Consider the following 11435-nt stretch of genomic DNA (forward strand, 5'->3'; position numbering starts at 1 on the left):
TCCCAATGAATCTGGATTCCCCGATTCTCACCCGGAACTGGAGTTTAGCGTAGTCGGGGATCTTCCGTTTCCCACCCGCTAGAGAAAGCCAGCAGCATTCAGCAGTCAGTCCTCCCTTTGCGCACTCGCATGCGCGCCTACGGACCTCTGCCTTTCGCGGCTCCCCTGAGTTTCCGCCTGACAGTCCAGATTCCTCCTGTATAAGCCTGGGTCCCCAGGGTCTTGCCCGGAGATGGGGTTCAGTGCAGTTGGAACTGGGGTTCAGCGCAGTCGGGAGCTTTTGTCTCCTTCCCGCTAGAGAAAGCCAGCCAGGCACTCAGCCGCCCGCCTGCGTGTCTCCGTACCTCAGGCTTTTACAGCTCCTCTGATTTTCCTTGTGGTTTTCTCTTTCCTTCTAGTTGTAGAATTTCCACTCAGGCAGCTTTCCTGTGGTTCTGGATGGTGTTCGTTTTGTCTTTTAGTTGTAGTTTTGAAATTGTTGTGCAAGGCAGTAGTTTAGATGTTTACCTATGCCTCCATCTTGGTTTCTCCTCTTATTCTTTATTTTAGTTGTGATTCCAGTTTATTCCTGGAAGCATATTGGTGTAGCTTCTACTTACGCTGCCACTATTTCCCCAAGATATATTTCTTTTGAAACTCTTAAATCCTGTTATACAGTTTGTTCCAACACCATTATTTGTAAAAGCTCTGCATTGTTCCTGTCCCAGTGCCCACTTCCCTCTCCAGTACCCAGGTTTTGTGCTCTGTGTGCTGCTCAGCTGGCAGCTGCGGGGCCTTACACTGCTCAGTGTGGGACATGCAGCTGCTTATTGTGAATGTGGCCGCACTCTGAGGCACTAAGGTCTGGGAGCACATCCAGGTGAACAAGCAGCAACAGGGCTGTGGGCCCCAGGGCCTGGCCTTGATCAGCTGGTTTGTGTGCAACCAGTTTGGGCATCAGGTGAACGTAGAACAAAGAGATCCTGAATTCCCTCAAGTACATCACACATGGTGGCGGGTTTGAGCCCAACTGCATGCTCCTTTGAGAAGTACGAGGTGAACCACTCTGCTCCTCACCTTCCTGTGGGAGGCCCTGCCCACTCCCAGTGAAGCATGATGCTCCTGCGCTCATGGCCAACCCCAGTTTCACCACCTGGTCCCCGGTGTGCCACAGTGTCATCGCCTGGAACTTGCACAACTTCCTGGTGGGTCTGTTTGGGATGCCTGTGCACAGGTACAGCCCCATCTTCCAACCAGTGACATTGAGGCCCTGCTGTCCCCTGGGCCCAGCAGTGCCGAGGCCCCTCCTTGCCCTGATACCTGGCAGCATAGTACTGCTCTCTGGGGATTCATTTCCACTGCGTTTCCTTTAGACCTGGGTGGAGGAATGTCTGATGTCCAGGAAAATGCCCCAGACATCCTAGCCTCCCACTCCCACACGATAGCTTCTCACAATACTATCCAGTGTCAGCAAAACATTGAAAAATAAGTAAAAGCTCCCAGATGATTTAGAACATTGGCTGGAGGAACGCTCAGTCCACTCTGAGTGCTGCAGGCATGGGTGTCCTGACCCAGCTCGTCTGCGTGAAGCGGCACCTAGAGCCCTTATGCTGACTTCCTGCTGCCTCCCTGAAGGCTTTCAAAAGTAGGTTTGGAGTGGAGCCGAGAGTCTGTATTTTTAACTCGTGATTCTGCAACTGCACCAAAGCTTTAAAACCGATGGAGTCTTCACAATTGTGATTAAAAAGGTAACTTCTAATCATAACATTGTTATGACTTTAACTTTGAATTAAAGAAAACTTTGCTTGCTCTAGCTGGTTTGGCTCAGTGGATAGAGTGTCAGCCTGTGAACTGAAGGGTCCTGGGTTTGATTCTGATCAAGGGCAGGTGCCTGGGTTGTGGGTTTGATCCCCAGTGGGGGGGGGGTGTAGGCCAAACTGATATTCTCTCATCGTTGATGTTTTTCCCCTCCTCTTCCTTCCTCTCTGAAATCAATAAAAATATATTTGAAAACAAAACCCTCTGCTTTCTATTATCCTTTATAAAATATACTAGAGGCCCAGTGCACGAAATTCATGCACGGGGGTGGGGGAGTGTCCCTCAACCCAGCCTGCACCTTCTCCAATCTGGGATCCCTCTCACAATCCAGGACTGCTGGCAGTGGGACATCCCTCTCACAATCCCAACTGCTCGCCTGCCTGCCTTCCTGATTGCCCCTAACCGCTTTTGCCTGCCAACCTGATCACCCCCTAACCACTCCCATGCCAGCCTGATTGATGTCTAACTGCTCCCCTGCCAGCCTGTTTACCCCCAACTTCCCTCCTCTGCTGGCCTGGTCGCCCCTAACTGCCCTCCCCTGCAGGGTTGATCGCCTCCAACTGCCCTCCCTTGCAGTCCTGGTCCCTCTCAACTGCCCTCCCCTGCTGGCCATCTTGTGGTGGCCATCTTGTGTCCACATGGAGGCAGGATCTTTGACCACATGGGGGGCAGCTATATTGTGTGTTGGTCAATCTGAATATTACTCTTTTATTAGATAGGATAGTGGCCTGGTGCACAGGTGGGGGACGGCTGGTTTGCCCTGAAGGGTGTCCTGGATCAGGGTGGGGGTTCCCTTGGGGTGTGGGGCGGCCTGAGAGAGGGGCCTGTGGTGGTTTGCAGGCCAGCCACGCCCCCTGGCAACCCAAGCAGAGGCCCTGGTATCTGGAATTATTTACCTTCTACAATTGAAACTTTGTAGCCTGGCGCGGAGCCAAACCTCCTGCTCGCTCCGTGGCCGGCAGCCATTTCTGTTGGAGTTTATTATCCTTCTATAATTGAAACTTTGTAGCCTTGAGTGGAGGCTTAGGCCGTCCAGGGAAGGCAGAAAGCTTGGCTTCTTCTATCACCTTGGAAACCCAAGCTCTCTGTGGCTGTAGCCATCTTGGTTGGGATTATTTGCATACTCGCTCTGATTGGCTGGTGGGCGTGGCTTGTGGGTGTGGCGGAGTTAGGGTCAATTTGCATATTACTCTTTTATTAGGTAGGAGGATATTCTATGACACCAGCTTAGGAGAAAAATCAATGCACAGATGTTGGGAAGCCCCGGCTGTGTTTAACCCTTTGCACTCGCTTGCTTTTTTCTCAATTCCTTTATTCTAATGCTAACCGTGTCAAGTCACACTCAACATCCGAGTGCAAAAGGTTAATTTGAAATCTTCTGTTGAACTCTCTCATCTGCAAGAGGCTGTGGGGAAGAGCTTGGGAGATGAGACACCCCTGGGAACCCAGAGCTGTGTAATGTGAACAGTCTCTGGGGTCAGAGTTTCCTGCCTGTCCCAAGCCCAGAAGTCCCATGGGTGGTTGTGTCAGTTGAAGTGCTCCTAAAAGGCATGTGAAAAACACACAACAGGGCACCAGGAACAGCTAGTCCTGTGTCCACCCAGGTGCGAGGCTTGGAATGGAGCTGAGCCTGCACCATCGTTTCACAGCCCACGTTTCCCTCCCTCTGCTCTCCCCAATGACATCAGCTGTGAGAGGATGTTGTACACATGGGACACGTTTACTTTTAGGCATGCATTGCTAAGGAGAAATCTGATGAGTCTAACAGTTTAGATATTGGGTAAAAAAGTGAGAACAGATGACAACCTACTTCTTGATATGGTGAACTTATACTATTCAGTACTATTCTCTGCAGGTTGGAAATGCATATTAAATGCCCAGATATTGTTAGGTGAAATTTTTCTACCTGAGGATCATCTATTGGAATAACAAAATAGGGCAAAGTTTTTTAGTTCCTTATGGGGCATTACATTTAGTTCTTCAAAGTAGAAATCGATTTTTTGTTTCTGATTATAAGTTTATGATTTAATCTGGGTATTTAAGGCCAAATTCTGTGGCTCCTGGGCTCGAGTGGTAGCGCGGCACTGAGAAGTCCCTGCGGAGCCTAGACGCCGCTGGCAGTGAGGGTCCTGCTTGCAGAGATGCAGGGACGCTCTGAAGCTTCTCACGCTTGCTCCCAAGGGCAGCGGGAGTGAGTGTGAATGGTAGGTACTGATTTTAAGAAACCCTGGAGCTTATTTAGGGGGTCATTTCACAGAAAAGAATGTGTAAAGATCGAGACCCTCCTGAAATAAACCAGAGGCCGCCATGCTGAAAGGCATTTGGTACAAGGACCCTGGCGGGAGAGTGTCCCTGGCTGCCCTTGGTGACCTTGAGTGCTGACCTGCTTTATGTCTGAGCAGAGACCCTCTGGATGAGCGTCCCAGCCCTGTTTTTCCTCAGGGCGGCTGTAGTGACCTTGCTGAGAGGCTCTGCTGTGAGCAGTCTCGCTCCATGTCAGAAGTTCAGTGATGTTGCTTACCATTGTCTTCGCAGCGAATGGCGAGGGCTGGGCACGGGGGAGCACCTGTGCTTGTTTGTAGAAATGGTTAAATTTCCAGGCCGGAGTGTTCCAGCCATCAGACATGACAGTAAGTTTTCTCTTCTTCTCTTTTCCTAGTGCTCAAAGCTTCTTTCGGACACAAGTGTCATTCACTTCTACCCAAGCAAGTTTGTCCTCATCACGGACATACTTGATACCTTTGGTAAGTACTAGTCATATTCATCTTAGATCTAGGAGATATGTATTTTTTTGGGTTTGCTGGTTTTTGCCAAAAGTTCAATAGTGGAGTTGCTTCAAATTAGGTTCTGCCGTGGTTTAAGTAATGAGGCAAATCACGGAGGAGACCTCCTCCCACCCCTGCTCATTAACCAGGTGCTGTTTTTGAAAGACTCTTAGACTGTGTGTTTCCTAACCTTCTAAGAGGCACGTACAGTGAGGGGAGCAGGGCAAGCTCACAGGCCGTCTACCCCAGCTCCATCCACCGCCATTTGAGGCCTCTGGCCCTCTGTCAGAACTGCACTCGCACCTCTTCCAGCCCTTCCCTCCCCTCAGGCTGCTTCTACCTGAGGAAGTGGCAGCACCACGGAGCTCAGCTCATTGCCGGAGCTGGAAACCTGAGCATCTTTTCCCCTGTGCCCCACATCCAGGTCTAACTTCTTCACTTCAGCTTCCTAGATCTCCCCCGTGTGTCCCAGAGAATCCTTAGTTCTGGCCACATCCTCCCCCAGAGATGCTGCAGCTGTTTTGAGGTTTCCTACGTGCTCCTTCAGGTAGAGTGATCTGTGGGAGCCCAGCAGAGAGGCCTGGACTAAGGATGACCCAAACCCCCTCGGAGAAACGGGCCTCTGTGCTGCGGGCAGTGGTTAGTGGCAGAGCATCATGCTGTTAGCAGTTTGCCCAAACCAGGCAGCCGTTCAGTCTGTGCAAGATGCAGGGCAGGCAGTGCCCACCAGAACTAGCAAGCAGAGTGGCCTGAGAGCAAGCACAGGCAGTCAGAGCAGACACCACTGTCTCCCTAAGGAAGGACTGGGGGCTGTTTGTTACCCATTGAGAGATCGAATGTGGCAGAAAACAAATCTCAGCCAGACACATGTAGCTCTGCACAGGAGACCAGGGACCTGAACTTATTAGCCTGGACAGGTGATAGAAAACCTGGCTCAGACTGGTCTTGGCGATAGGGCGTATTTATTGGTCTAGTTTGAACAATCCAGAGGGAGTTTCTGGCTTCAGGTACAGCTGGATTTGGGAAGTCAAATACTTTGTTTCTTCAGGACCATGCTTTTTCTAGCACTTTTCCTGAGGTCGGCTTCATTCTCCAACTCTCCCAGGTGGCCTCAGTGTCTGCTAACTGCCCGCAGTCCCAGGACAGAGAAGGAATTTTTTCTGAGCATTCCAACCAAAGTCCCAGAATTCTCTCATTGGCCTGGCATGGATCACATGGCAGTCCCTGAGCCATGCTTGGTATCTGGGGAGTGACACGTGCAGATTCCAGGCTGGTGTCGTCTTTGTACCATAAGGTCATGGGTTCGATTCCCACTCAGGGCACATACCTAGATTGTGGGTTTGATCCTTAGTGGGGGTGCATACCAGAGGCAACCAATCTTTGTTACTTTCACATCGATGTTTCTCTCTCTCTGTCTCTCCTTTCCCCCTCTCTCTAAAAATCAATGGGCATATCCTCAGGTGAGAATTAAAAAACCTTTAAAAGAAGTTATGTCCCAACTGAAAGACAGACTTCGTCAGGTGCAGAGAGCCATTGTCAGGCTGCACTAGGCACTGAGGCTGCATCAGCAAATAAGGGACAAAAAGTGCGGCCTCCTGGGCTTCTGTGCCAGTGAAAGACGGTTTGCAGAACAAGTCAGTCCGCCTATTGTGTGGTAGGTGGCAGTCAGTTCTGTGGAGGAAGAAAGTGAGAGTCAGGTGAGGGGGATGAAGGGAATGGGCAAGGGGCGGGAGGCTACACTTTCAATAGTGTGGGCAGAGGGGCCTCGCTAAGAATTGATAGGTGGGTTCGTAGCTGAAGGAGGAGAGAGAGGAACCACATGTTCTGTGGGGTGGGTGTGCAGGCCCAGGTTAGGCCAAGGAATAGCTGGTGCAAAGACCCTGGGTGGGAGCATGGCTGGGAGGGAGGCCAGGGCGCTGGGGTGGGGTGAGCAGCAGGGAGGGGCAGGAGCTCACAGGGCCATAGATCCTGGCGGATCGTGGAGGCCATTGGAGGACTTGAGCTTTGAACCTGAGGACGAGGAGCCATAGGAGTGTTAGGCAGGGCTGGGATACAGCCCGGTTTGAGTTCTAATGACCTCCCTGTGGCTGCCGTGCTGAGCCTAGACTGTAGAGCAAGGGTGGGTAGGGAGCCCAGCTAGGTAGCCATTGTAGCACTTCAGGTGGAAAATGGGGGTCGTGTGGGCCCAGGAAGGGGTGGAGATGGGGAGGATGACCCAGAATGGATGGTTGCATTAGGCTCACAATAGATACCAACTCCTACACTCCTTGGGCTTCCAGTTGTCTTGGAAACAGCTTGTGCCAGGGGGTGAGGGCACCGGTCAGGGAGACAGGTTGATGGCTGCCGGGTCCTCCTGAGAGTCCTGTTTCTCGTGGTGAATGAGCACTTTGGCCTCCTGGTTCCCTTCACTGGCCTCCTGCAAGTTCCTTTTGCATGAGTCAGCATCCCCGGTGAGGTAGACTGCAGCCTGCCAGCCGGGCCAGATCTAGGCATTAACCTCATGAGAAGCTTGGCTGCCATCCTGCCAGCCGTGCTGCCTTCCCCCAGTCCCAGCTCAGCAAGCCGGGGGCAGAGCCGGTGCCCGCTGTCCTGGTTGGGCCAGGAGCTGACAATGATGATTGGTGATAAACCCTTAACAATGTCCGTGGGCCTGACTCTTCTAGGTGCTTTAGAAATAATAAGTCACATTGTCTTCATACAGGCCTATGAGGTAGGGTCTGGAATAATCCCATCTCACAGGTGAGAAACCTGAGTCACAGAAGTCAAGTGGCCCCAGGCCACAGGGTAGTGAGTTCTCTCTGCTGTCAGAGCACCTGTTTTATTTTCATGTACTTGGTGCTGGAGGGAATTTGCTCTCTGAAAATTACAAAAGGTATGCCTTTGACCCAGCGATTTCACCTCCGGGAGTTCATCCTGTGGCAGCAGCAGGAGATTGGAACAACCTGGGAGGCCATCCCCAGGGGATACCTGTTCCCTGAGACACAGGAGGCCCCTAGAACGAGGGTCTGCTCTGCAGAGGCGGAAGGGTCCCCGGGCCGCATTACCATGGGGGAGAGTCAGGATGCAGACCAGCTATAGAGCCAGTTTTGTTTCTTGCACATAATCACTTATATTTGCTTGGAGAAATATCAGAAGGACACCCAAGAAATGAGTACAGGTGGGACCGCCTGAGGGTAGTGGGAGTAGTGAGGTGACAGAGAGGAGCTGTGGGCAACACTCCCGCTGCCTTTGGGAACTTTGAGCTGCGGGAATGTGCTCCCATTCAGAGTTTATTTAGACGAGCACCTCCTTCCCTCTGCTCCACACCCGTCCCGGGGACTTCGGCCTGCTGTGATCGGCATTTCTGAGGCAGGTGCTGAGGAGACTTAGGCTTTGGGGCTGCTGAGCTGCTCCCTCCTTACAGCAGGACTCCCCTTGTTGGGTGGGACTCGGAATGCTGCGGGCCATCTCGCACATCTGCTCCACAGGAGGCGCCTGACCAGGCCAGGGCGGTGTTCTGTGGTGGTGGCCAGGCCTGCCTGAGGCTGGAGCACCATGCTGGGCAGGGGCATGGGGCAGGGACATGGGTCACCCATGCATCTGAGCATGAAGGCACGGGCTGGCTCTCACAGAGGTCCCGAGCTCAGAGCTAGGCACGAGTCGACCCACATTCCTTGTCTCATTGCTACAGAACTTGACTTTGTTTCTTTGCCTGTAAAATGGGCGTGATAGACCTGTCCCAGGGAATTTCTGGAGAGAATTAGATGAGAGAAGGCCTAGAAAGCATATACACTTTTTCCTCTTATAATTGCTTTCTGGCAGGATCAGTGTAAACCAAGCATGTCAGACTCCAAGGTTAACACGGGCCAAATAAACAAGTGTAAGTGTATGTGGGCTGCAAAAAAACAAAAGCTTCCGTTTTCATAGAAACATAGGTTTATTTCGATAGAGACATGCTGAATACAAAGGGCTGAAATAAATGAGTCATTGTTAACATAAAATAATGAGACATTTTAATAAAAATTAATATTTTCTCTTGAACATTAACTTACCAGGCACTGAATAACTACACAAATTAATAAATGTAACGCAAATAAACTTATTTTTCTTGTTCTCCAAAAGTGAAATATTTTCTGTTGCTCACACCAAACAGGTCAGTACAAGACTAATGATATGGCAATTGGCTGCTAAAATATTCCCTGCTAGTATTAGTGGAGAGAAATGGTGCGCCTGTGTGTAAGGCGCGTAAGGGAAATGAATGCAACATGATTATGTAATCAGTCATTAACAAATGTTGTAGTTTGTTATTAATAATTATGTATAATAGGATACTGTAAAAATTAAGTTACGAAATTTTTATTAAAATGTTTTTTACATACCTTTATATTGGCTGGACCGTAAAAATAATCATTTTGGGCCACATGTGGCCGTTTGACATGCTTGGTGTAAAGTATTGGAATAGTGCCTGGCACAGTCAGTGCTCAGAAAGCATCAGCTCCTGTCATCGTCACTGTAGGTATTTTAGTGCCCTTGATCTGTAGAAAGTGGATCAGGAAAGGAAATATATTGAGGATGGGCATTATTTCTCAAAAGTAGTTAGTTGTCCACTGGCTTAGTAAAGAAAAGCAATTCACCAGACTTGTTTGGCCAGAATGATTTTGCTGTTGAAGTCCCCTGAGAATGCGGAGGTGAAATCACACCTGGTGGCGGTTTTAGAGAGGCTGCGAGCTTCCGCTCTCCAGGCTGGTCTGTGTGCCGTGGGAGGTGAGAAATTGGCAGCAGCCCAGCAGGGCTCACTGTGATGGCCCCAAGGAAACTGCATGCAGGCCCCTGCCTGGCTCTGGGCTGTCACAGAGACAACCACTCGCTGCACCGGGTGAGGCTGCACAGGCTGCCCTGCGGCCACGGGCACTTCTGTCAGGAGGACTAAGGCGGGTGGCTCTGAGGAGTGGGGGTGCTCGCAGGCTTCCTGGGCCCTTCTGAACTGAAGCAGGGGTTTGGAGCTGGGGTTCTCATCCTGGCCGCACACCTGGGAGCCTCAGGCTGCACCCCGACCATTATCTCGGGTCCTCTGAGCATGACCAGAGGCTCTGCCTGTGTTCGCATGCCCTCCGTGCTCTGATGCTCCGCCCCGAGTGAGAACCCCTGGCTCAGACAGCAGAGGAAGGCTTGCTGCTGCTGCTGCTGCTGCTGCTGCTGCTGCTGCGGAGGTCGCCATCCCCAGGCACATTTGAAATAAAGATGGTTCCTGCCCGCATCTGTGGCTCTCGTATGTGAGCATGTATAAAAATTCCCTAGCAAGGTTACAAAAACTCATACTCCTAGTCCTCACTTGCCAGAATATTCTTTTCTGCATGCTCAGCGGTGTCTGTAGGGTTGTGGTGTAAGTAGTCCCCGCTGCAGAGGCTTCCCTCCTGTCACCCAGCATTTTGTCCTTGCTTAATGATGTCATTTGATCTCATGCTGTTTGACCATAAATGGTCCTAAAAACTTCCTTGACTCTTTTTCTATGGATGGACAGGGATGTGGTTCTTTATTGCCCTGAATGATGGAGTTATGGAGTGAAAAAGAAACGTGTGAGCACAGGGAAATATTTTTGACATAAAAAGTGATTTGGGAGGGTCCGGAAAATGAATAGAACTGTAAATTTTATCCCTTGAATATTGATAGCATTTTCTAAAAGCCAAGCATGGAATAAGCAAAGCTTTCTGTGCTACGTTAGGGGTCGGCCTGTAGCCCAAGTCCTTTATTTACTTGTTTTGTAAATAAAGTTTTATTGGAGCACAAGCACATCCATTTGTTTACATACTGTCTATGGCTGCTTTTGAGCTGCAACAGCAGGGAAGAGTATTTGTGACTGTGTGCGAGGCACCAGCCTGGGTACTAGGAATATATTTGGGTGGAACAGACACAAACCTCTTCCCTTGGAGAACTTCCAGTAGAATCTCAGATTCTGATTCTCTGGGCCCAGGCAGGTCCCATAAAGGATGCAGCAGCTGCGATGGGAGATGGAATGGAGACGGCACACTTTGGGGTGGTCTACGTGCCATTGCAGGGCAGCTGCTCACCTGTCCTTGCGGACTTTTCTCCTGAAGGGGCACGTTGTATGCGAAGAAGGAGGCAATCTGGGTTTTCATGTGAATTCTCCTAATTATTACATGTTGGCACCTAATTCAAAAATGTTAAAACACCTGTGGGCCATTGTGTGGTGGGCCGAGCAAAGTGGGTCAGTGCTGGGTTCTTCCTACAGGCTGCCCAGTGCAGCCTCTTGTCGAGTATGAGGGGACCATTCTCTGGAGTGATGGGAGGCACCTGAGGCTGCTAGGACCCTCTGTTACAGTTCAGACTCGAAGGGGAGCATGATCACTCATCTGCATGTCACAGAAAGTAAAAGCCCTTCTTATATTAGAAACAAAAGCAAAGAAATGTGGCTTAACTTTTGTCCCCTAGGTGGCAGGATATCATCACAAGTTCAGGTTTGTCCACAGCCATCCCTGTCCCCATGAGCCAAGGCTGATTTTAAAAAAATATATTTTACTGATTTTTTTACAAAGAGGAAGGGAGAGGGATAGAGAGTTAGAAACATCGATGAGAGAGAAACATCCATCAGCGGCCTCCTGCACACCCCCTACTGGGTATGTGCCCACAACCAAGGTACATGCCCTTGACCGGAATCGAACCTGGGACCCTTGAGTCCGCAGGCCGACGCTCTATCCACTGAGCCAAACAGGTTAGGGCAAGCCAAAGCAGATTAACGTTTACTCTGAAGAGCGTGACGATGTCTTTTCTTCCCAGGAAACCTCGTGTATGAGCGCATCTTCTCCATGTGTGTGGGCGACCACAGCGTACTTCCAGGTAACGTCATAGCTGCTGCACGGGCTCTGTTCTGCCCTG

General features: G+C 50.5%; 1 protein-coding gene across 2 annotated transcripts in view; it reads left to right on the forward strand.

Moving 5' to 3' along the window:
- The window catches only part of VPS35L (VPS35 endosomal protein sorting factor like), a 144092-nt gene that overhangs the window by 36910 nt on the left and 95747 nt on the right, over window positions 1–11435 (forward strand). For both annotated transcript variants that reach the window (XR_013814183.1, XM_079783991.1), the window contains exons 8-9: window positions 4457–4541; window positions 11337–11396. Coding sequence is in view for 1 of the 2 variants with exons in the window: in XM_079783991.1 (XP_079640117.1) it covers window positions 4457–4541; window positions 11337–11396 (145 nt within the window). In the remaining variant the exon portion in view is untranslated. The remainder of the gene's footprint in view (window positions 1–4456; window positions 4542–11336; window positions 11397–11435) is intronic.

This window comes from Cnephaeus nilssonii (genome assembly GCF_951640355.1).
Source record: "Cnephaeus nilssonii genome assembly, chromosome: 2".
Classification (NCBI taxonomy): domain Eukaryota; kingdom Metazoa; phylum Chordata; class Mammalia; order Chiroptera; family Vespertilionidae; genus Cnephaeus; species Cnephaeus nilssonii.